We start from the raw sequence: 26,144 nt of genomic DNA, 5'->3' as shown, positions 1-26,144 counted from the left end.
ATGCCCACCGGAAGGGTGGAAGGCCAGATTTTAGGACTCAGGCTGTAAAAATACCAGCTAGGTTTAAAAATCTATGACTGGCTGAGCAAGGACTTGCTTTTCCTGCAAGTTAATATGCGTTCTAGTTTAAGATCTATCCACTGGAATAGTGTGATAACCTACTAATGGCCTTATAGATGAGTCTTAACAAAATCAGGTACAAATTGAATGTAGCACTTATTAAAATGGAGTTTGTCTTTCTATAAGATGAAATAGAAAAAGGGGAAGTGAAACTGATATGCTAAGAATAAGATGTTCTGGCAGAGGAGAAAACATGTTGACAAAAGAGGAAGTTGCACAATAATTTGCAATAGCTAGAACAGATAAGGAACAAGTTGTTTACAAGAACGGAAGCATCTGGCCGGATGCGAAAGTATAACCGCAGAAATTGAGAAATAACTGACAAAATTGTACCTCACCATAGACTTCTATGGAGAGGTAAGTGTATAAAAGAAGAGAGATTTTGGCTTAATTTGAGAAGTCGTCCTCAGCACTTCTCAGACGGCGGAGCGCTGTGCTATTGAACCCAGAATCTGTCCGATGTCTGTACTTGATTGAACACTTGGTAAGATTAAAGCCTTCTTTCTGAAACCTATCTCTGTCTTTATTTCCAATTACTCTTTACCTGTCATTTTAACTAGAAACTAAGACACACACACCCTTTTTACACTAAATTTTATAGATTTCTAATACCATATATTTATAGACACTTAAATGTACAAGTATCTACTTAGATCCTGATAGACAGAAGACTATGGTCATGGACAGTATCCTAGAATTATGCCTTCTGGTATCTACACAAGAGACATATCACTGGAATGGAATATCAAAAGGATTTAGGCAGGCGGCCCAACACATAGTGGAAGAACAGACCCTTTGGCCCTACAGAAGGGTATTCCTGGGGCACAAAGAGGGCCCCTAGAATTTACATTTGGTGACCCTGGATCGCTGATGTAACACAATAGCCCCCCAATACTGTCCTTCTTTCCCTAATTTTTGAACGCAGTGGGGATGAATATTTGCGTTCAAACTTTCGTTTCTGTCTTTCAATATTCTGTTCTGTTCTTTCTCACCCTCTTTTCTTTCTTCTATCCTGTCTATCTTTTTTGATTTGCGTGATGTGCGCAAGAGTGTGCTTGACTGTGTGATTGGTGCATAACAACGAATCCAGGCGACTGCGATTTGGAGTTTGCTGACTGTTTATATCACGCTCAATTCTTTGGATTGGTCTTGATGCGAGCATTCTGGCTCAACGATCCTTAGAGGTTGCGCGTTCTCTTTTTCTCTTTCCTGTTCTCTTCTCTCCTCTTTTATACCCCTACATTCTCTGTATGCTTTCTGCCTCACTACAGATGTTCTGCCTGCTTCAGACGCGTTTCTGTTCCCTTCCCATTCTATTCTCGGTTTTCCTTTCCCTTCTGACTTCCTTTGTTCTTTTCCCTTGTGCGGTTCCTTCGCCGCCTCCTTTCTGTTCTTATTTCACTTTTTCCTGTGGTTATCTCCTCGCCACTTGCTCTTTCGTTATACTTTTCTATTACTGTCAGTGAACTCTATAACCTTCGCATCTCCTGCAGTGCACTCTATGCTTTCTCCGCTCCTTTCTTCGTACTTGGTTTTGTCATTGTCATTTTTGACCCGGTGGTCTTACCCTGGTCTGCACCACTAAAATTTCTTGAAACACTATGCCTGTTTCTCTGTTCTTCAAAACTGACAACAGCCCCCACCTTTTCACTTCTGCTTTCACTTGCCTATTTTGTGTAGTTATCTTATGAATGTCTACTAACCCTATTCTTCTGCTTTAATTTCACTGGACTGGCATATACCCTGGTGAAAAGTGCCCATTTGAGGGGTACTGGGAACTGGTATTCAGTCCGCTCCTTTTCTAACCCCTTCCTCTGGTACTCCTCTGTTTTTTCTGCCTTCTTCCTCTGTTCTCTTATCGCTTTCTCCTTCTGCCCTGAGCTGTTTTTCTGTTCTTGTCCTTTTGTGAGTCTGTCTAACGATTGTTCTTTTTAGGCTATTCGGTGTATGTTGAAGTTGATCCCTGTCATGTTTCCCTCCATCCCTACCTGTGTTCCTACTTTTGTCTGCGCTCCTATTCACTGCAGTTCCCTGAAATCCTAAAATCATTCTGTGTGTTTTCTAAACTACTCTTCAAAACATACCATATGTTGCCATCTGCATGATAGTGCTGTCCTCCGTGCCTGCTTTTACCATATGAGAGAGAGAGAGAGAGAACATTATGAGATTGACACACTGCAAGATACAATCCGAAATTTGGCGGGAACATCACATCTCATTATTTATTTTTATTTATTTGTTACATTTGTACCCCGTGCTTTAGGGTATTAGTCACTCTAAGTAAACCTGCATCCTCAAGATCCCGGCTTTCATAGAGAAGGGCTCTTGGACTATTTTTTTTTTTTACGTGCCCATACCGCCTTGCGCTCAACGTAAACTGTAAGAAGCCACAGCACAGGCCTCGTGCGCATCCGCAACGCGCCGTGCGAAGTGATTCGCCTGCTGCGTACGACTGGTGGCGTAATAGTCGTAGTAGCAACTAACCGGCCAGTGGGGGGGAGACGAGCCTTGCTCTGGGCAGACTTCTACGGTCTATGCCCTGAAAAGCACAAAATTGAGGTCAAGTATACACGTAAGGTAGCACATACGAGTTTAAGTCGTCAGGCAGACTCTCTGGACCCTGCGGGTGTTTTTCTTTCGTCATCTGCTATGTTACTAACCACTACTCAATTCCCCTATCCTTGTTCCTTGTCACCCAGTACTTTCCTCGCTTTTAGTTGTCTTGTCTGTCTGTATTTTGATTGTAAGCTCTATTGAGCAGGGACTGTATCTCTGTGTCAGGTGTTCGGTGCTGCATGCGTCTGGTAGCGCTATACAAATGCTAATAATAATAATAGTGATCATGATAAAGCACGATAGTAATATAACAAGAGTAGAGTACATAAGTACATAAGTAATGCCATACTGGGAAAAGACCAAGGGTCCATCGAGCCCAGCATCCTGTCCACGACAGTGGCCAATCCAGGCCAAGGGCACCTGGCAAGCTTCCCAAACGTACACACATTCTATTCCTAGAATTGTGGATTTTTCCCAAGTCCATTTAGTAGCGGTTTATGGACTTGTCCTTTAGGAAACCGTCCAACCCCTTTTTAAACTCTGCTAAGCTAACCGCCTTCACCACTTTCTCCAGCAACGAATTCCAGAGTTTAATTATACGTTGGGTGAAGAAGAATTTTCTCCGATTTGTTTTAAATTTACTACACTGTAGCTTCATCGCATGCCCCCTAGTCCTAATATTTTTGGAAAGCGTGAACAGACACTTCACATCCACCTGTTCCACTCCACTCATTATTTTATATACCTCTATCATGTCTCCCCTCAGCCGTCTCTTCTCCAAGCTGAATAGCCCTAGCCTCCTTAATCTTTCTTCATATGGAAGTCGTCCCATCCCCGCTATCATTTTAGTCGCCCTTCGCTGCACCTTTTCCAATTCTACTATATCTTTCTTGAGATGCGGCCACCAGAATTGAACACAATACTCAAGGTGCGGTCGCACCATGGAGCGATACAACGGCATTATAACATCCTCACACCTGTTTTCCATACTGCTGCGACTAGGAAAGCGAATAGAATGTTGGGTATTATTAAACATTCTATTCGCTTTCCTAGTCGCAGCAGCACACTGAGCAGAAGGTTTCAGCGTATTATTGACGACGACACCCAGATCCCTTTCTTGGTCCGTAACTCCTAACGTGGAAGCTTGCATGACGTAGCTATAATTCGGGTTCTTTTTCCCCACATGCATCACCTTGCACTTGCTCACATTAAACGTCATCTGCCATTTAGCCGCCCAGTCTCCCAGTCTCGTAAGGTCCTCTTGTAATTTTTCACAATCCTGTCGCGATTTAACAACTTTGAATAACTTTGTGTCATCAGCAAATTTAATTACCTCGCTAGTTACTCCCATCTCTAAATCATTTATAAATATATTAAAAAGCAGCGGTCCTAGCACAGACCCCTGAGGAACCCCACTAACTACCCTTCTCCATTGTGAATACTGACCATTTAACCCCACTCTCTGTTTCCTATCCTTCAACCAGTTTTTAATCCACGTTATAGGACATTTCTTAATACATTTGGGGGAGTTCACATGTGTTGTTCTTTGGGGAATGTCTTGTGAGTAAGCTGGTTAGTTCTTCACTGCGATCTGCTGGTCACTGGTGAAAACATTTCTTTAAAGGCCACACTCTGTCTATAAGTAGGACTCGTAGTCGCTCTTTTTTTTATTTTTTACGTGCGTCTGTCCTGGGACATGGCGCGCCACAGGAGTGTGCATTCGAATTCCCTGTCATGGCCTACCAAGATGGCCGCTATCCCCTATTACGAGCCTGGAGGACAATTGATTTGTGCCCTCCCCAATATGGTCGCCCTCAGTGATACCCATAACTCTTTGTCTAAACGCCCCAAGATGGCCGCCGCTTGTGCGCTCTGATCATATATGTCTGTCCTATGCACTTTCCTTTACCCATGCACGACCTAGAGCTACCCTAGATGGCTGCCGCCTGTGTGCTCCCTCGTGGGACAGCCCATTGCTTACATCATACTAACGTATGATCGCTTCTGCGGTCTGTGTCCTGATAACGGCAGAAACAGATCCTGGTCAAGTATACACATACTTGGCACATGTGAGTTTAAATTGTTGGGCAGCCTATCTGGATCGTGTAGGTCTTTTTCTGTCGTCATCTACTATGTTGCTATGTTTGTTTGCATGCTTTGTTTTGAGTGTACTGGATGACAGCTGCTGAGGGGTAGTAAAAACAGAGATTAATCAAATTGGCTTCCTTGCTTACCTGGACCAGATAAGCTCAGTTCCACTCCTGTCTATTAAACCTCTTGCAGCAGCTCATAGGTTTGCATGCTTTGTTTTGAGTGTACTGAATGACGGCTGCTGAGGGGTACTAGAAACAGATTAACCAAATTGGCTTCCTTGTTTCCCTGGACCAGATAGGCTCAGTTCCACTCCTGTCTATTAAACCTCTTGCAGCAGCTCATAGGTTTGCATGCTGTGTTTTGAGTGTACTGAAAATCTACTCTCTGCTAATCCGACAGAGGCTGAATCTCGCCCACAGCTCCAGCTCTCAGCAGGGCATCAGAGAGGCCGGACTCTGTTACAATGCAGCCCCCCCTCCCTTTATTTTTATTTATGGTAAACTATGCGAGGTAAAGGTAAGGGCTGGTGCTCCTCGTCGCCGACGATACTCATCCCTTGACCGCGGGGATGTTTTTTTTCTTTGTGTGTAGCAGCAAATAGGAGGGGATATCTTTCTCCGGGCCCCCGCTACTGCCGGGACAGGGACTCCATAATGTCCGATGTATGTTGGCTGCCGCCCCTATCGGATGCTTCACGCGGGTCGCGGAGGTGAGAGGCACATTCCCAATGTTGAGCAGCGGAATCCGAACCAGCCACCCCTGGATTGTAAAACCAGCGCTCTCAGCATTGGCCGCCTTCAACTTATCGCTGTCGGGGCCGGGGACTAGCGGGTGGCACAGCCAGTATGGTCCGCTTTCGTGCGACCGAATGCTGTGAGCGGACGCGGTTTGTAGTGCGGGTTGCAGGGGGAAGGGCAGAATCCCGCAGCCCAAGGAGTGAGCTCCATCGATGCACGTTGCCGCCCCGCTTTGCCCTGATCCCCTCCCCAAGCAACACGGTACCTCCGAACCACAAGGAGGGGGGGGGGGCGACGCTCCATGCTCCCTTAGTATGCCCGAAACTCACTCACGTGGCGCTTGTCGCCACTGCCGGTGCGGTCGTGCCCGTAGCAGAATCGGCAAGTGGCCAGTGCACTAGAGAGGTACTGGTGCTGGACGCATGGGAGCCTTTATGTTATTTTGAACCCAACCGACGCATCGCGGCACGAATGCCTGGATTCACAGTGTTTTGGCCACTCCGTTGGTCCTACGTCGGGGGGGAACCGCTTCTCTCAGGCGTCTGGGCACTTGTTTGCCTCTGGGCCGCAAGACTGGTAAGGCAGTTTTACATTGCCTTTTAGCAGAGTTCTGTACCAAAGATTTTAGATAACGATTTGTCAGTCAACTTCCTGAGAAATCTACACAGCCACAGCACTATTCTCTATAAATGTACAGTCACCTCCAGGACAATTGGTGAGAGGTGACCATATACCAGAACTCCATTTCCAACCATGCAACAAAGTGCAACAGAAGCAAACCACCAAGCTTTGATCAACCCAAGGACATCTGTTTCCAGACATGGATGGGCATAACATAAGCAGCGGCCAACTGCAGAAGCAATGGTTCTACTGATATTTACAAAACCAAGGACGCCTGGCCTACCAAAGCACACAAACTATGGACTTTTTAGTCTATGTGCAATAAAATAAAGAATGATCCTTCATGACATGAACCAGTTGTTTATTTTCTTTCTGGTGAGTTAACTAGTAGCAGCAATACCTGGTTCTGGGTCAAACACGCTATACAAGTGAGAAACATACCATTCTTTCCAGGACATCTTAATGTAAGCTTACAGTAGCTTTTTGTTCTAAGTTACAATAGTTTGTATTATTGCAGGTTAGCTCTGTGGTTTCTTCTAGGTTGTGTAATCTGCTATACTTAATTCTCAATCTCAACTAATATGATAGCAATTTGTTCTGTTTTAGCTGTAACCCTCCTGGCTAAGTTTACCTTTTGTATCCAGTTATTCGTATGGTAGCTGGCAGCGGCTCCCGCAATGCTTCCATGAATTGATTCCATTCTCCTTCTGGCACTATCTTCAGCTCCTGGTAGTAATGCTCAAACAACTTGTTCTCTTTAACAATCTCAGGGTAGCCACCTTCCCAGCCCTAAAAAGAAAACCAACATTCATCTGTGTTTCAAATCAATTATGGCATATTTTGTTTTAAATATCACATTATTAAAGCCTCACTTCTACAAATAATAAACAAACATTTCTTCATAGTCCACATGCTATTCTTCTCGCTACACTGTCAGATCCCTGTTATAACTCAATCTAGTTTCCTCTCTGCCACTGTTGCTCTCCGAGTGCATGCCACCAGGTGCAATATTAAAATAACAGGCTTCTACCAACAAAATTACACTATCAAGGAATACTTAAAAATATTATGTAGCAGCCAATAAGAAGCATTCAACAAATTAAATGACAATGAGTGAATCATTTTCTAATCATTTTTCTTTGCCTCTATACTTCTTTCCTTGCCCAATTCCCATCTTTTCCATTGTCTCAACCCAAAATATTTCCTATCACATTTGTCTCCTTCTCTTCTAATACCTTGTCTTTCCTGACCCCTTTCTTCCTTCTGTATTTTAGAGCTAGTAGGTTGAACTCTGCAAAAAGATGAAAACTCCCCTCCTGTTCACAGCTGACAACCTCACACACCATTCTCCCCTCCCACCTTCCCTTCAGTTCCATTTGCAGACTTAGGAATGCTTGGTAACCCACATGGTAGTGCACTTATCAGGGTTAAAGTAAATGTGGTGAGAATCGAGTAAGTGAGCCACAGCAGAAAGACAGACCCTGAAGAAATGCTTATTTAAGTAAAATGTGAAGCATGTTTAAACATTATCTCCAAACCCAAGATTGACGAGATGCGCAAGAACAGAAGTTGGTGGTCCACTAGGTCAAAATGCGGCAAGTAAATCAAGGAAAACAATAAATGGCTATCTTTCCAGAATCCATGAACTGCTTTGCCTCACTGAAGAGAGAAGTTAGCACAGGAACCTGTCTATGATGTGCGTGAATGATTGCATTCTTCTGTTGGGTGGGGAAACAGACTTTCTGTGATGCTAGAATTGATTAGATCAAGCATGTAAGGGCTTCATTTTGCAAGAGATAAGATGGCACAGGGTCATAGGGGGACATGATAGCAAGAAATGGCTTTGGTTAATGCTGCCACTTGGATCCAAACCAAGATAAGGACCCATCTGTCAGGATTGCGGGAGGTCAAAATTATTGCTGGACATACTTAAATTAATATGAAACCAGTTTGACATAATATTAAACCAGCTTCTGACTTCTGAGAACTCACCCCTCCCTCAGGAACCACTGAGGATGGCAAAATGGCCCAAATGGTGCTCAGAGAGGCCTGATAGCCCTTTGGTTTCTCAATTACTCTTGATTAACATACCTTTTGTTCCATCTGGGAGCAGGGCTTGAGAGCAACCAAGGCCAGACATAGAGGCTCCATCACTAGAGATTTCAAAGAGGTACAACCTTTGACTTCAAAAAGTAATCTGGAGTTCTGTAAAGGAAATAACTGGGAAGGAGAGAAGTTATTTGATCTCTTTCTGCTCCTGTTCCCTCTCAGTTCTTATTAGGTATAAAGCAGAGCTCAGGCAGTGTTGCCAGGTGGGAAATTTTTGCCCGCGGCGGGTTGCGGTTTTTTGGGCGGCTTTTTGGGTTTCTGTGCGGTTTTTTGGGCGGCTTTTTGCCTTTTTCGGCCGCGGGGGGCGGGGTTAGTGACGTTTTTTGGGCGGGGTTAGTGACGTTTTGGGCGGGCCGATGACGTGGGAGGCGTGGCCGATGACGTAGGAGGCGGGGCCGATGACGGGGAGGCGGGGCCGATGACGGGGAGGCGGGGCCGGTGACGTGGGAGGCGGGGCCGGTGACGGCGGGGGTGATGACGCAGGGGTGGGGGTGTCAGGGGCGGGGTTTGTGTTTGGGCGGGTTTTGGGCTGGTTTTTGGGCTGGATTGGGCTAGAAAAAAATTTTCCACCTGGCAACCCTGAGCTCAGGGCACTACTTGGGGCTCTGTCTTTCTCTGTGCAGCAGAACACAGAGCTCTGCTTGGGGTCTACTGCTTCTCTCTCTGTGCAGGGCACTTTTCTGTGTCCAGGGCACTACCTCTCTTTCTTTCTCCTTGCAGCAGAGTGTACAGGACTCTGCTGGGCTGCCTTTGTTTCTTCTTTTTCTTTCTCTGCACACCTCCATCTTTAGCCACCAGAGCACCTGGCTCTGCTCCCCCCATTCTCAGACAGCCCTATTCCAAGGTTTCTCTTCCTCTGAACCAACACCCTATCCTTTCTTTCTCCCTCTAAACACACACCCAGAGACAGCCTGTACCAGTTACCTGTACTAAATGCTGTGAACCTATACATATCTGCAAATATACTTTATATACCCAAACTTGTGTGGATTGTGTATTCTTTTGGAACCCACTGCCTCTGCAAACTGGACCCAGGGACCAACCCTAGACAACGATTGTTGACACCATCTTTAAGAAAAAGAAATGTCTGCTACTGAGGCTTTAAACAGCAAGAGCGATTGCTCCTGATAGTGCTCCTAACTCAAAGGCCCTCCATACTCCTAGGAGACTTAAGTTAGGGATGAAAAAGCTTTTTCGCCTTTAATAAGTTTGCTATTGTAGGCTCTTTCAAAAAGCCAGGCCTTAAGAAATGATAGACTCTACTGTCCACTGCTGCCCTGCCTACTGTAGTAGTAGGTGGTTCCTATAGCAAATATTTTCACCCCAAAAGACAATCTTGAGTCTTTCCTAGGGGGCATGCGATGAAACTACAGTGTAGTAAATTTAAAACAAATCGGAGAAAATGTTTCTTCACCCAACGTGTAATTAAACTCTGGAATTCATTGCCGGAGAATGTGGTGAAGGCGGTTAGCTTAGCAGAGTTTAAAAAGGGGTTGGACGGTTTCCTAAAGGACAAGTCCATAAACCGCTACTAAACGGACTTGGAAAAATCCAAAATTCCAGGAATAACATGTATAGAATGTTTGTACATTTGGGAAGCTTGCCAGGTGCCCTTGGCCTGGATTGGCCGCTGTCGTGGACAAGATGCTGGGCTCGATGGACCCTTGGTCTTTTCCCAGTATGCATTACTTATGTACTTATGTAGTGGCAGACTGCCCAGCTGGTATTGCAACAGCCCCATTCTGGTCATCATATGGCTCCACAGGAGCTGAGTATGTAATGTGTAGCAGGGCCCCCCCCCCCCCCCGGCATCACAGCTTCTCCTGCTTCTGCCTACCCCCTGTTCAACTTCATAGGGAACACAGAAGACATTTCTCAAACCCAGATCCCCCTAATCCATGCCTCCTTTTCCTGTCCCTTGAATATGACAACTTCCAAATTTTACTTCCTGCACTGGTATTATCCTTTCCAATACTCTTTTGGAAAGAGCTCCATTCCAATTTAATAGTAATTAACCCAAAATTACCATACCAAGGGTTAAAGTCACCCTTTCTGGAAGGCCCTTCTACTTCTGTCGGCCCCAGGCCCCAACTCAGTGCTGCAGTCATGCCTATTTATCCCCAAACATGTTGTGAGGTTAGACCCTTCCAGAGCTAGCTAGAGGTGAATCTACCTGCTATCATCGAGTACTGTGGGCCTCACCCATCCCGTTGAGGCAGCTACCCCCTTCCTCCCTGAATGGAACGACTCTTAGCAGGCCCCATCACTTTTGGGGCATTCAGGAGTCTGCCAGGTGGTATCTTCCAAATGTCCTTAACTAATTCTTAAAGGTTTGAGTTCTAGCCTCTCTGGGAGGTCTATGGTCTGGTAGCTTGAGCAGTTTCTTGCCTCTCGGCTCTTTTACTATCCTCTCTAGCTCCTCCCCAAATAGTAACTACTCTCTAAAAGGCACCTAGCCAAGATGACACAAACAAGCCTCCTGGCTGCCACTGAAGAGACCATCTGCTTGGCTGATGCCCAGACCGAATCACACATAACATCTGCAGACTGCTGCCTGTAGCAAGAGTCAAACAACTTCAAAAGACTGCTTTAGCAAGACCCTCAATCTTCCTTTCCTGGAAGTTGAGGGCTGTTCCCCTTTCTACAGGTCTTGTGAGTGGACAATGCCAGAACGTCCAACTGGCTAAAGCTAATGGTTTGTCAACTTCCTCCTTCAGGCAATGAATACAATCTCCCATGACCTTTGCATACCTGAAAATTGGCATTTGGACACCTCCCTCTACTATAATCATCATTTCCCTAATGGCCTGGTGCAAGGCAAACATCTTTGTTAGCCTGCATGTCCTTGACAAAATTAGGATCCCTGATACCTTAATACAGGAGTTCCCAACCCAGTACTGAGAACCCACCATGCTTGTCATTTTTTCAGGATATCCAAAATGGAAACAGTGTATGCAAGTTTATTTCATGCATATTCACTGTATCCATCCTAAAAACTTTGACACACAGAATGAGTCCCAAGGACTGGGTTGAGAATTCCTGCCTCTATGTCAGGTAAGTGTCCATTTGAATAATCTCAGGACCTAGGAGTCCTCCCCTTCCTCCAATGCATCTATGGGCTCTTGTTCCTCACTAATTCCCTATTAAGGCTAAGAGAAGTACCACAGAAGTACTAGGGAGCTGGGTCCATTTAATTTGTTTGGCCATTACCAGACTGTGCTAAAAGCACTGCCAACCATTTTAGCAGCCACCTCTGGATCAGGTCCATCTACTTACACCATTCTGTAGGTGCGGTCTCCAGAACTGAACATAGTTCTCCCAATGATGCCTCATCAGAAACTAATACATGAAACTTCAATAAATTAGAACGCCGAAGAGACGGCTACCAGAAAACTGTCTTCAAAGTCAGATCTTTCAATGAGGCCTGAAGGGGCTCAGTCTTCTGCAGAACACACAGAACCAAATGGAGATCCCATTGTGGACATGGTGGGCACACCGGAGGCCAGAGATGATTCACTCCTTTCAAAAAATGGAAGTCGGAGTGCAACGCTAAGGAGGAATGAAGAAGCCTGCCCCTATAACATGCCAAGGCCGCCACTTGCAACCGGAGAGAATTGTAGGCCAAACCCTTCTGCAGACCCTCATGTAGAAAGGCTAAAATCTGAGGCAAAGATGACTGCAAGGGAGAAATCCCCCACGTTGCACACCAAGACTCGAAAAGTCACCAGACCAGAGCATAAGCTGTGGAAGTGGAGTGCTTTTTCACTTGAAAGAGTGTCTCAATTATTTCCGGTGAATAACCTTTCCTTCTCAACTCTGCCCTCTCAATAGTCAAGCTGCAAGACCTAAGGGGGAGGGATCCTTCAGTTCAGAGCTCTCTATCCCCACCTAATGGTAGATGGTCATAACCCACTAGTCTCTGGATTCATCTGCTGCTGTCGCAAAGGAACTTCTTTTTGCCCATGAAGCTGAGCCTACCTGCGAATGCAAGAAATAGTATGTATCAGCGTATTACATGAAGTACAAGCTCTGCCATAAAGAACTGAGGGTGCTGCGCCTGGCTTCCATGTGCTAGAACCTACCAGAATCACTGCTGCTACAAGTCACCAAAATACAGCCGTGTTCCTCAAAGGCTTTCCTGCTATGGGCAGGAAAAAAGTACCTCCCTACAATGGGAAGGCTTGCCTCCCTCTCTGGGCTGCCCCCATGGTGCTTCCTGAACTGTGGATCGGGACCCCAAATGGGGTCACAAAACCCACCTTTGAGGTCACAGTCTGGCTGAGCTCTCCATAGGTGCATCATTATTCTGAACTCCAGGGGATCACACACATTAATTTGGCTGCAATCACGGGCACAGCCCCAAAAAGAATGACAAGCAGCATTACCATAGAAAGATTTTCTCTTCCAGAGGCTACTCTGGCCCTGGAGCAGGCAAAGAAGCTTGAACTTTGCTCCATGCAAAGCGCTGCACTGACATTTTGGGCACCTCCTACCCTGCTCCAGAGCTGCTGCCATCTTTTATTCAGTCTGCTAGCTGTTTTGTTGCGCCTGGTACTCTAACCTCTGCAGACTGGTACTTAGAGGAAAATATCAGCACCACCAGATATTGTCACCTTATCGGCCCAAACATCTTTCTTATGCTGTATTGGTGAAGAGCACCTATCTGTCTGTCCTACACTAAGGAGAAAAGGAATGAAGAGCACAGACAAGACCAACTGGCTTCTCAGCTGCACTGCCCTATATATGGTAGCCAGGCAGCGTCTCAATCTGTACAGACTAGTTTAGCAGAGATTCTGAATCCTGGAGATGCAGGAGCACAATGGCCCTTTCACTTTGGAACAGCTGTCGATTGAGCACAGAATATTAAATGGGAAATGTTGCCTGCTACATAGCAGACCCTTTGACGTAGATTGTGCGAGTGATCTGAATGTAACTCAACTTGAGCTACCAATGAAAAAAGTGTGTGCTAAATGAAAATAAAAATGGGCCATTTTTGGGTGGGCATTAGCCACAGTAAAGGATTAAACTGCATCATTTTGCTGCAGCCAAGTTAGAAGGCACTTGTTTTAAATGACTTGCGACTGTTAGTGTTGTAAAATGGCTTCACCAAGTATCAAGCCAAAGGGTGTGAATACTTATGCAATCAAGACTTTAGATGCGTTTTGCTAAAGTGACAGGATCCATTCCAGAGGTTGGTTTGTCCATCTGTATATATAAGTCTGTTGGTGCTTGTGCAACCACACCTGTGTGTATCAATATAGGGAGCAGGAAATGCATACAAAATAGAGTGGCTCCACTACTGAAGAAAAGCATAATAGAGCCACGGCTGCAGCAAAGAAATGAACAGTGTTCCAACAGAGACCCATCTCCTGCAGGCAAGGGAAGAGCAGGAGAGCTATGGCAGTGGTAGAAAAGCCCAAATGCAGCCAAAGGTTAGTGGAAGTGTGGAGACTGCAAGGGAGCAAAAAGCACACACAAGGAGCAGAGCAGAGAATGGAAGGGTAAAGCACTGCACATAGTGAAAGGGGGAACGAGGACACGAGTGCAGGATGTAGGCAAAGGTTACATACCTATGACCCTGCCACCCCACTCAGAAATACACCCTTGACCTCTCACAGATACACACTTAGGGGGTCAAAGTACATGTTATCTGTCCCAGGGGCCATTTTTATTCTTATGTTCCTTGCTGCAGGTAACATGCATTAATATTTAAAAAGACCCCCTTATATTCTTTGTATAGACAAATATAAACATACCATATCACTCAGTTACCACGCATGTCGCTTACAGCTCCCTATCCCACCCAGCTCACGCTAACATACCAGACACTTCACCATGGCTCTTCACAATCAGTTCCCCATACAGATATGCCCGTCTGTGTATAGAGATATTTAAAACAAACAAAAAAACCATATCCCCATACAACTTGGGTCTCCTTCTCTTAATACCTCCATTTTTCTTTTTAATAGGTTTTTTTCTTGTTATTGTAAATAGCTTAGCCGTTATAATATATGGTATATTAAATGCATGAATTCTGGATTGAAAAAAAAATGTACCGCTGTATCACACCATAAAGGTGCACTTTTCATCTTGTGTTTTCTTAATGTTTAAAATGTGCATCTGTGAAATATTCACCTTTTACGCATTTTGAATTGTAAACTTTTCATATTTTGCTATTTAAAAAATACAAGGATGCAAAGATAGTTACAGGACAATACATTGATGTGAAGACTTGTATTTAGTATGTTAGGAACAAGTGGGGTAAAAGACAGGATTGTTAGAAAATGACGAGGGAACTAAATTGTTCAATATTTCTCTACAGCAGATAAACTACCACCCTGATAGACCCGCCGACAGCAAGTTGATGCCTCCAGCAGAATGAAATAAAAAATGAGAGGAGCAGTGCCCAACTGTCAAAGACAAAGAAGCACCCCTACCTAAAAGAAGAGAGTTTCACTCCTTGCCCAAAGATGAACTGAGGAGCACGAGAAGAAACAGTATCATGCTCCATCACCAGGGCAAAAATAGAGCCCTACCCGCCTCACTGAAGCGGATCCATAAAGCCCAAGGGGAAAATGAGAGCAACTTCCAGAAACATAACAGCCCTCTGCCCACAGAGACTAAGCAGCATTCTGCCTGCCGTGATGGAGCTGCGCTCTGCATGCAATGACAGATCAGTACTCCTTATGCAGGGATACAGAGTGATCCAGTGCTCGGATGGAGCATCATCCTATAGAGTTGTGCTCAACAAGCAACAATGAAGAGAGGTAGAGGACGAGCCTCGGTCAACATGCTGAGAGAGAGACACACACACACACAGACTCCCCAGACAGATAAGGAGCAGCACTCCACGTGCAGAGAAGGGAAGAGCGCCCAAACTTAAGATGCTACTACAGACCACAGAAGACAGAAAGAGGACTATGTGTCAAGCCAAAGATAAGGCATCACAAAGAACCCCACATGAGAGAGACTGCCCAGGCAGATATGAAGCAGAACTCCACATGCAGAGAATGCATAAATCGCCAAACCTGCAGAGATGGGAACAGCGCCCAAACTTAAGATGCCACTACAGACCACAGAAGACAGAAGGGGGACCATGTGTCAAAACAAAGATAATGCACCGCAAGGAACCCCACATGAGAGGCTGGGACAGAGCTACTGCTTGCCTACAGAGAAGCGAAAGCCCCGCTGCAGACCTAGGAGATGTAGCTGTCATCAGCCCAGAGATGGAAGTGTGCCTCCAGGACACAAAAACAAAGATGTTCTGCCCACACAAGGAGGGCCACAGAACCATGAACCACCCTCTGGGCTAACTATAGAAGATGTAGATATGGAGCAAGCACCCCACCAAGGCACTACGTGGAGAAAGCTGCAGTGTCTCTAAAATATTGGTCCAACCTGGAAATGCCAAGATGGAGCCAAGCAAAACTCCCAGCAAACAATGCAAGCTCCTGTCAAGATCGTGAGCATAACCATGCCACCAAGGCTGAGGATAGACCCTAACCCCCCCCCCCCCCCTTGAGGCTTTGGCCAAGAGAACATGGACATGGTATGAAGGCGAAGGACAATGTCCCACCAAACAGGCTAGCTTACTGACCGCTAGAGGCTAAGAGAGGCAAATGCTCTAGGAGGTCTATCCTCCGGGAGACACAGGCAAAAGCTGAGAACTCCATATCCCAACCACCCATGAAGCTGCAAATAATGCTGCCCAATAGGTTCCCCCTCAGCAAACTGAAAAACTACCGACTGGGCACAGCCAAGTCACCATAACCGGAGCCCATCTAGACAGTCCCTCATGCAGCCCAAAAAGAAGCTGCCCACTCTGACCCCAAAGTGGCCAGCACTATCACACCAATGCAGACTATCCCAGAAGGGTAGTAGCTGAGTGCCCCCACTGCTTAAGAGGGCAGTGCCGCAGTGAACCAGGAGACTATAGCACAAACCCCAACCGGACAATGCCTCCAGCTAGCCAACCATGGAAGGCCACTGCCGGAATAAGAGAACGCCCGGTCTTTGATGCAGTGGGGAAAAAATGTTGACTGCTGCCATCAGCTCAGATCCAATGTGCACCCGACGAACACTGCTGAATCAGGCTTCTACCCCCAATACAAGGAGAACTTGCACCCGAACTCTATCCTGCAGACGTGAGTGGGGGGGTTTCTCTTTAACTAAGAAGCCATGCCCACCAAAAAAAAAAAACGGGAGCGCTCAACCATGTGGCTACTGCGGGCTAGAAACCAAAAAAGGGTGGTAAGGCCATCTCCTCTGAAGAAGAAAATACCACAGAACTCCAAAACAAACCGCCAATACCAAAAAGAAAAACCAAACATCACTTACCGCATCCAGAAGACAAGACAAAGGAACACTTATGTGAAAGATGCCACCTCAAAATAAGCTAAATCTAGCAGTCTGAACCTCTGTTCACTGTCTACAGCATGCAGCTAAAGATGCAGTGCTGGGAGGCGAGGGTCCCAGCCCCACTGGTTGTCACTCAGGCTCATACTCTTTGTAGAGTTAAAAAGGGCACTTACTAACCAGCAATTAACCCCTGCACAACTATCACTCAGTAAAACCAAGACAAGAACTGACAGATAAAAAAAAAAGGGAGCTTCACCATACATCTACCACTACTACTATTTAACATTTCTAAAGCGCTACTAGGGTTACGCAGCGCTGTACAATTTAACATAGAAAGACAGTCCCTGCTCAATGAGCTTACAATCCAAAGGACAAATATACAGTTAGTTAAGTAGGGGTCATTAAATTGGGGCAGTCTAGGTTACTTGAAAGGTATAGAGGTTAGGTGTCGAAAGCAACATTGAAGAGGTGGGCTTTGAGTAAGGCTTTGAAGATGGGAAGGGAGGGGGCTTGGCGCAGGGGCTCAGGAAGTCTATTCCAGGCATAGGGTGAGGCGAGGCAGAATGGGCGGAGTCTGGAATTGGCGGTGGTGGAGAAGGGTGCTGAGAGGAGGGATTTGTCCTGTGAGCGGAGGTTACGGGTGGGAACGTAAGGGGAGATGAGGGTAGAGAGGGGCTGCAGACCGAGTGCATTTGTAGGTAAGAAGGAGAAGCTTGAACTTAATGCGGTATCTGATCGGAAGCCAGTGAAGTGACCTGAGGAGAGGGGTAATATGAATATATCGGTTTTGGCGGTATATAAGACGTGCAGCAGAGTTCTGAACGGATTGAAGGAGGGATAGGTGGTTAAGTGGGAGGCCAGTGAGGAGTAGGTTGCAGTAGTCAAGGCGAGAGGTAATGAGAGCGTGGATGAGAGTTCGGGTGGTGTGCTCAGAGAGGAAGGGGCGAATTTTGTTGATGTTAAAGAGGAAGAAGCGACAGGTCTTGGCTGTCTGCTGGATGTGCGCCGAGGAGAGGGAGGAGTCGAAGATGACTCCGAGGTTGCGGGCGGAAGAGACGGGGAGGATGAGAGTGTTATCAACTGAGATTGAAAGCGCGGGAAGAGGAGAAGTGGGTTTTGGTGGAAAGACGATAAGCTCGGTCTTGGCCATGTTCAGTTTCAGGTGGCGGTTGGACACCCACTTGGAGACCGAGAAAATACTGAACATTTCAGGCTGCATGATACCCTTAAGGGGCAGATTACTTGGAACTACTTTTCTGTTTCCATCCACTGGTAAATAGACATAACCCATTAGTCTGGACAAGGAACTTTCTTCGGTCATATCACACCAGTTCAGACCAATGGGTTGTATCTCTCTACCAGAGGAACATAAGAATAGCCATACTGGGTCAGACCAAAATGTTCATCTATCTAGCCCAGTATCCTGTTTTCAACAGTGGCCAACCCAGGTCACAAATACCTGGCAGAAAACCAAATAGTAGCAAGATGCCATGCTACCAATCCCAGGGCAAGTAGTGGCTTCCCCAGACTATGGACATTTCCTCCAGAAACTTGTCCAAACCTTTCTTAAACCCAGATACACTAACCACTATTACCATATCATCCAGCAATGAGTTACAGAGATTAACTATTCGCCGAGTGAAAAAATATTTCCTTTTATTCTTGTGACTCGCCCCTTACGGGTATTATGCAACATAGAATGTTCAGTATTTCGAATGATGCTTAAAACTTGCCTGATGGCCAACCCAGAAATTTTGCTACCAAGTAATTCAATCAGATAATAACCTTACCAGCTAGTGAGGTATACACTCTAATGGCACACAGATTATTTCACAGAGTCAGGATACGTGCGAAATACAATAGGTTAGGAAAAACATACAAGCAGAATCCATGATATATGAAAAATATAGCTTGTAAGCAAAATAAGATTTATCAACCAGGGAAGGATTCTGGACTGGTCCGTTAGGTCTAAAGGAAAGAAGGTTATCAGGTAAGACATAACTTTTCCTTCCATAGCATCCTATCAGAACAGTCCAGACCAATGGGATGTAGCAAAGCAGTGACACCAACACAGGGAGGAACTAAACACTCAAAAAAGAGAACTTTGCAAATACAGTAGTCTTGATTATCCGACCTCAACTAAGCTGACCAACCAGCATACCAAGACCCCCCCAGTGATGTCATCGCTTCACCCTTAAGAAGAGCGCATCTTCTCTTTCCATGTTCTGGTGTAGCACAGAGGGAAGTTTTAAACCCGAGACAATCAGTTTCGACCCCTGGACCCAGCTTTTATCACAAAAAAAAACACCGTTGTGAGCCAGGACCCTGCATTTATGGCACAGTGAGTTTTACTCTTTTTCCGCAATATTTTTTAATAGATATGCAATGCATTACAGTACTGTATTTTTAATTCTTCCCCTTCAGATCTGTAGGTCACTTCTGAAATAGCCTGTCAAAATAGGAAAAAAAAGTTGTTTTGTCTATAGAGCAGAAACTTGATACTTAAAAAGAATTCACAAGAGTAAAAAGCGTGGGATAAACATAAAGGAATGTTTTTACGTTTGGGGAGCGTGCCAGGTGCCCTTGACCTGGATTGGCCACTGTCGGTGACAGGATGCTGGGCTAGATGGACCTTTGGTCTTTCCCAGTATGGCACTACTTATGTACTTATGTACTGTTCAGAAGAAATGGATCCTCAGAAGCTTAGCAGAGATTGGGTGGCAGCACCGGTGGTTAAGAGATGGGGCTAGTGCTGGCCAGACTTCTACAGTCTGTGCCCTGAAAATGGCAGATACAAATCAAGGTCAAGTATACATATAAAGTAGCCGTCACGTACTATGAATTCATCCCCCCCCCCCCCCCAAAAAAAAAACAAAAAAAACAAACTACAACAGAACTGGGAGTGGGACAGTAACAATTCTGGACTGGAAAAAGCAATGGAGTGAGCTAGAGAAATGGGCCTCAAATTGTGCCTCTACGTTTTCATTGGACACTAGAAAAATATGGAAAAATGCAAATATGAGAAGGTAAGCAAAGACTGATTACTGTGGTTCACACTGCAAAGAGATAAGGGAATACCTCTATCAGGGCCTATATTGCAAGAGAAAGCCCTGATTTTTCAAACCGAATAGATGGAATATGGAAGCTTTAGATTGCTGGGGAAAAGCAGACAGCAAACTCTGAGGAATTTGTTACAATCAAAGTGAAATTTCAACATCTCCTTAAAAAGGATGGCGTGTCAATGGAGCAAATATACAACTGTGATGAAACCAGGTTAAGTTTTAAAAATGTTGCCATCAAGAAATCTTGAATCACGGATCAAAGGCTCGGCTCCAGGTTATAAAGGAGTGACTATTCTGGCCTTGTAGCAATGCAACTGGTAAACATAAATTATCACAGATATTCATTGGAAAGTCAAAATATTCTAGGGCCTTTAAAGACATGGCTCCTGCTGCACCTCTGGTGTCCTATAGAAAAATGCATGAAGTATATGATGTTGCGATAGCAACGTCCTCAACTTTGTCCCTATTTCTAGGCCTTATATGCCTGCGATGAAAAACCAACCCTACTTTTTTTAAGAGGTTTGAAACATGCTCTTTCTAATGAAAATGATTAAAAAGTTTCCAGAAGGTCTTTTTTTTGTAAAAGTGGGCTAAAAATACCCTATTTTTGGCATTTTTGCAAAAATCATCAACTTTACACTCAATTTGTGAACTAATGGAAAATATCAGGAGAATGAAATTTTATATTCGAAAACCTTGTGTTGATAAGTTGTTGTGTGCAAAGTTTCACGTTTATCACACCTTTAATTCCAGAGATATAAAAAGCCAAACTTTACAATTTTTTCTTGCCGCAAATTTTTAGGGCCAAGTTTGCTCCAAGTTTTCTTCATGGAAATCGCTCATGAAGATTTATTATTTTGTTTAATAGAGCGCAAAAGGTTGTACAAGATGGCCAAGTCTTGTTTCTCTCAAAATATTGCGAGATACAGTGTCTCAAAGTTGCCGAAATCTCGGAGTCATACCATAGAAGGCTGCAGTATGGGGTCACACAGATTACTATATCTCAGCAAGTATTGCATCGGTGAACGTAAAACTTTACCAATGTTCATTGGGGACATGTATGAATGTTCACAGAAAATTTCATAGAAATCCGTGATGGTCGAGCAGGGCACTTCTCTGAAATCAGACCACTTGACATGGAATGACCCATTAGTTGTACTGAATCCCACCCTGGTTCCCCCCAAAAGGGCCCTATCCCCCTGGATCCAGCACTCATCCCACCCCAAAAGGGCCCTATCCGTCTGGATCCAGCACTCATTCCACCCCAGAAGGGCTGCCCCTACCTGGATCCATCACTGTTTTCTCTCACTAGGGCTGCAACCAACCTGGAGCCAGTACTGTTTTTGCTCAGTAGGGGTACTGGCTCCTGGATCCAGTACCAATTCCAGAAGAGCAAATTCCCCTTGGATAAACCAATGCTGGATTCAGGTAATTGCAGCCCTCTGGGGAAAATGAGAGCTTATCCCTCCTGGAAAGAATGAGTGCTGGATGCATGTGGATGCAACCCTTCTAAAGAGACGCTCAGGAGAATGCACCCTTTCAAAGAGAATAGGTGCAGGATCCAGGAGTCAGCAGCCCTTCTATCTAAAGATAATAATTAGTGCTGGATCCAGGTGGGTGCAGCCCTTTTGGGGGGAAATGATTGTTGGATCGGGGGGGGGGGGGGCTGCAGCCCTTCTGGAAGCAAACAGTCTGGATCCAAGTAAATACAGCCCTTTGGGGGGGGAGGAGAGCTGGACCCTGGGGAATGCAGCCCTTCTGGAGAAAACAGTGCTGGATCCACTGGGGATAGGGCCCTTCTGGGGGGAATGAGTGCTGAATCTAGGGGGACAGGGCCCTTCTGAGTGAAAAAAAAGAGTACTGGATCCAGGTAGATACAGCAATTTTGGAGGTAGATGAGTGCTGGATCTAGGAGAAAGTTGGGGGAAAAGTGCTGGATGCAGGTGGATGCAGCCCTTCTGACTGAAAATAGTGCTGGATCCAGGTACAGCAATTTTGGAGGTGAATGGGTGTTGGAGCCAGAAGGAAGGACAACTTCTAGGGGGAATAACTGCTGGATCCAGGGGGAAGAAGCTCTTCTGAGGGGAATAACTGAGGATCCAGGGTCATGCAGCCCTTCTGTGAGAAAACCGCAGGGTGATAGGGCCCTTCTCGGGGGGGGGGGGGGGATGAGTGCTGGATCCAGGGGGTGCAGCACTCGGGGGGGGGGGGGGTAAACAGTACGAATAAGTGCTGGAGCAGGAAGCTCCCTACCTTCTTTGGCGAAGGACTGCTGCATTCTAAACAAAATACTGAGTGATCCATTTTTAAGGTGGTACTCAGGACCCAGAGAATATGGGTTTCACTTTCTTCCCTCCATTTACAAAGTAAGTTCAGCCAATCTGACCTTGAGAAAGTAAGGGATTTACACGTCATAATAACCTTAACGCTAGTGACGAAGCCAAAACATTTGTGATACAATTACCGTGCTTTCCCGTTGCCTCCCCGGTTTCTGCGGTGCCTCACCAGCTCTTTGCCAGCGTTTACGCTGTCTCCGACCCATAACGTGAAGAAAAAAGAAATAGCTCCGGCACGACAAAATCTCGCCTATACTCCTGCGCAACATAAAAGACCATACAAACACGTACACACAGGAAACCGCGTAACAGCACTCTTGAGCGGCGAAAAAAAAAAAAAGGAATCATGCGTTCCAACTTCCGAACCTCGTTCCCGAAACTAGCTCCTCCTCTTCCTGCTTCGTCTAACCGTCCGCTGCGACTCCGCAAAATCAAGGACAACCTACTACTACTATAAATCACTTCTTTAGCGCTACCAGTCGTACGCAGCGCTTTACAATCCTACGTTTGATGACAGATGACGACGGCATGATGTCACAAGGCAGAAACTAACGTCGTCCACCCACTCCAGCCACCGCCATCCCCCAAACAATTAAATTGATAGGGGAGCAAGCTCCGCCTACTGACTTCAATCCACATAATGGCCCAGACAGTCATGCGGTCTCATGTTTTCAAACCTCATTGTCGTGAATACTGCGTTCACTGCCCCTTTCATACGGTTCTACCCAAGGAAGGAGGTTAATCTCCTTGGTTCTACTGGTTCACGCGTTTGATGCCCGGGAGCGGGACGAGTGCCGTGGCTCCGCTCCTTCAAAACTGGCGCCTTGCGAGCCATAACGGCACAGGCCAATGGCCGGACTGAGGCGGTGGTGCTACTGGCCGTGTTGGATTGGACTGCAGTACAGACTGCTGCTGGGAGGCTTGAGCAAGGAGGTTTAATAGATAGAAGTGGAACTGAGAATATCTAGTCCTCTGTAAGCCAGGAAGCCAATTTGGTTAATTTCTGTTTTCACTCCGCTTCGCAGCCGTCATTGCTATACACTCAAGCAAACAAACCTATGAGCAGCTGCAGCCTGCTGTCGTTGTTTATTGTTGGTCCATCTGTAACAAGACTAAAGCTGTTTCAGTTGGATAGGCAGTGCCTTAAAAGGTAGAGGAGAAAAGAAAAAAAACAATCGATCATCACTAAAGCAGCTTCAAATATTATTGTAGCTAGTAGAAACAGCAATTATAAACTATGTAGTTTGCTCATTTTTCTTCACTGTGCTTCTATACAATACAGATGGCCAGATTTCAGTGAGAATATCCTGTTTCCTGAGGGGTTCATCTTCTTAACTGTTGTGATCATCCTTGGGAAGCCTGGTGTAATAAAGATGACAGAATATATTAAAATTAGATGGAAGTAGAATTAAACTCTCCTTTGATTGGGGCACATGGAATCACATCTTCATCTGTTTTGTAGAAGTTTACCTTTTAGATACACAAATGGATTATTCTGTTTTGAACATGTTTCATGGGCATTTTTTGTTAAATTTGTACCCTGCACTTTCCCACTCATGGCAGGCTCAATGTGGCTTACATGGGGCAATGGAGGGTTAAGTGACTTGCCCAGAGTCACAAGGAGCTGCCTGTGCCTGAAGTGGGAATTGAACTCAGTTCCTCAGGACCAAAGTCCACCACCCTAACCACTAGGCCACTCCTCCAGGTTTTATAAGTCAAAATAAATATTTTGTTTCAAGCAGATCTCTTTTGTTTAAACATAACTGGGCTGTAAGCCCCTAATGCAGCCCATTGATTTTCTTATATTTTGTTCTTGTGACAACATACACTCTTATCTCTATCTGGTCGATAATAAAAAGCGCTCATTGTGAATACTATCCACCCTAACAGGTTGTTTTGTGGCTGTACATAAGGAATTGTGATATTTAATAAATAAGTGCATGTTTGTGTCCCTAGTCATGTGGTAGCCGTGTTAGTCCACTCTTAAGGTTATCAATAGAAATCAAACAAAATAAAACATGGAAAAGAAAATAAGATGATACCTTGGTTATGTCCAATAAAAAGGTATCATCTTATTTTCTTTTCCATGTTTTATTTTGTTTGATTTCTATTGATAATCCTTTCAAGAAATCCAGTTAATCATTTAACTTAGTAGTGGAACATAACCACAAAGACATGGTATGGTCGCATTTTCAAAATGGTAATACTAGGGCACAGCTAAGGAACAGGTTATTCTGAGTCTTTACTGGATCAAACTTGCTTTCCTTGTGACATCACTATCCAGTGGGTAGGCAGTGAAGGGTAAAGGAATTTTTTTTTACATTTATTTCACACATTATCCTAAGCAAATTTGGATTAAATGTGGCTTACATTTGAAAATACAGTGAGATAGAATAATAGATGGATATGTCTGAAATGTGTAACAAAGTTGAGATTAGCATATATTCCCAACTGGACATTTAAAGTTTGTCCTTTAATGATACCACATGTTCAGAAATCATAGCCATAAGGACAGGCAGTTATTCAAAGATTATCACATACACATGCCAGAATAGGCATCCATCACATTGCAAAAGTAAACAAGAACTTCTACAGAGTACATCCAAAATTTAATTTGTACTTCCTTATTTCCATCTTCTAAAATTCCAGACAGTAGATGTACAGATCAGCAGGACCCAAAGCACTCCAAAACAAGTAAAGTCAGAAACAACATAGTTTATACCTAATTGTTCAAGCACCTTAGGATTCACCTTTGGGTTTAAAAACATAATGTATATGCAAGGTCTGGATAAGCAATTAAAACAATCAACGTTTTAAAGCAAATACCTTTAATATGTATAGTGTTACCAATAATGAAACAATGATGGAATAGTCACATAGCAGACAGCCTGAGCTAACAGATTTATTTTCCAGTGAACAATTAACTTTGTATGAACTTGGTGGCTAATAGTGTGCTGAACTGGACAATGTAGGCACATTTAGACCAACTCTGGACTTCTGCAAGAAGGCAGCTCTGCCCTCGTTATTCAATATCTGTCTTTTAAATAATAGTAATACAAATATCAAGTGCGTTTTTACTATATACCTCTGCAATCCACAAAACAAAAGGAGCAAGTTCCCACATGCCACCTTTTTGTTTTGATCTAGGCACAGGAAAAAAACAAAGATTTAAATGCTCCAAGATTTCAACCTATTTTATGTTTAATGTGGGGTATAAATGTCATAAATAAATAGATAGAGACTCTGAATGTTGACCACCTGATTCTCATAACATGATGTCTGTTTTAGTGGCCTTCACCAGGAGAAAAAAAATCTCTGCACAAATATAACACAAGCTTGAGTGTCCCTATAACTAGCCTCTCCAAATGACACACTGATTACGATTTATAACAAATTACTACTCTACCTATGAAAAGTTATTCCGTATTATACTTCCTGTGTGTACATCCATTTCCTGCACAAGCCGGCATGTTTGAAAATATAAATGATATTAAATGCAAATGCTTCCAACAATAAAGAGCGACAACGTGAATGCAGCAGCTCATTGGTTTGCTTGCTTTGTTTTGAGAGTATGGCGATGACGGCTTCGCGGAGAAGGGAAACTGAGATCGACCTAATTGGTTTCAACGTTTTGACGTCACTTGTCTTCTTTCTATTAAACCTCCTTGGCTTGAGCAAGGAGTACATTGTTTCTACCTGTTTGTTACACCCCGTAAGATCGAGCTTGGAAAACGAATAAACCAATCCGAGATGCGGAAGACTAAAACTGGGAGGAGGTGATCGTGAGTGAGATTTCCTCAATAAAGATTTGCGGAAGGGGTTTTTAAAAATTCGATTTTATTACATTTTAATAACAAATTCCAGAGAGGGTACATTTAAAATCCGTTGATGTAAGGTCGGGGGTGGGGGGTAGACTGACAGCAAACCTATATATTTAGTTTCGGCTTTCCTTAATCTTGGACTGTACGAAAAACTTCGTTGTAACTATACTATTTGATAACAGCTGAAAAGGGGGGCTTGGTTACAGTGAACGGTGGGTGGTTGTGCTCTCTGAAATTAATAGATCAGTGTTGTCAGGGGGAAAACTGTCATAATGCTCGATTTAAAAAAATGTTTTATTGTAATTTCAGATAATAAAAATATGAGCTACA

The 26,144-nt window shown here is 44.6% G+C and overlaps 1 protein-coding gene across 2 annotated transcripts in view; it reads right to left on the bottom strand.

The window, feature by feature from the left end:
• LOC115474227 (tRNA (cytosine(34)-C(5))-methyltransferase-like) overlaps positions 1-22,466 on the bottom strand; it is a 358,438-nt gene extending 335,972 nt beyond the window's left edge. Inside the window, exons 1-2 of one of the 2 annotated variants that reach the window (XM_030209615.1) lie at positions 22,285-22,466; positions 6,760-6,917 (exon numbers count right to left, since the gene is read on the bottom strand). In XM_030209615.1, the coding sequence (XP_030065475.1) occupies positions 6,760-6,917; positions 22,285-22,341 (215 nt within the window). In that variant the 5' untranslated portion in view covers positions 22,342-22,466. Of the gene's footprint in view, positions 1-6,759; positions 6,918-22,121 lie in introns of both variants that reach the window. The other variant, XM_030209607.1, reaches the window with a different exon arrangement.
• Between the last annotated feature and the right edge of the window lie 3,678 nt (positions 22,467-26,144).

Source organism: Microcaecilia unicolor, chromosome 1 (genome assembly GCF_901765095.1).
Source record: "Microcaecilia unicolor chromosome 1, aMicUni1.1, whole genome shotgun sequence".
Taxonomy (NCBI): Eukaryota; Metazoa; Chordata; class Amphibia; order Gymnophiona; family Siphonopidae; genus Microcaecilia; species Microcaecilia unicolor.
Note: the sequence above shows the minus strand (reverse complement) of the source record. Positions and strands in the feature narration are given on the sequence as shown.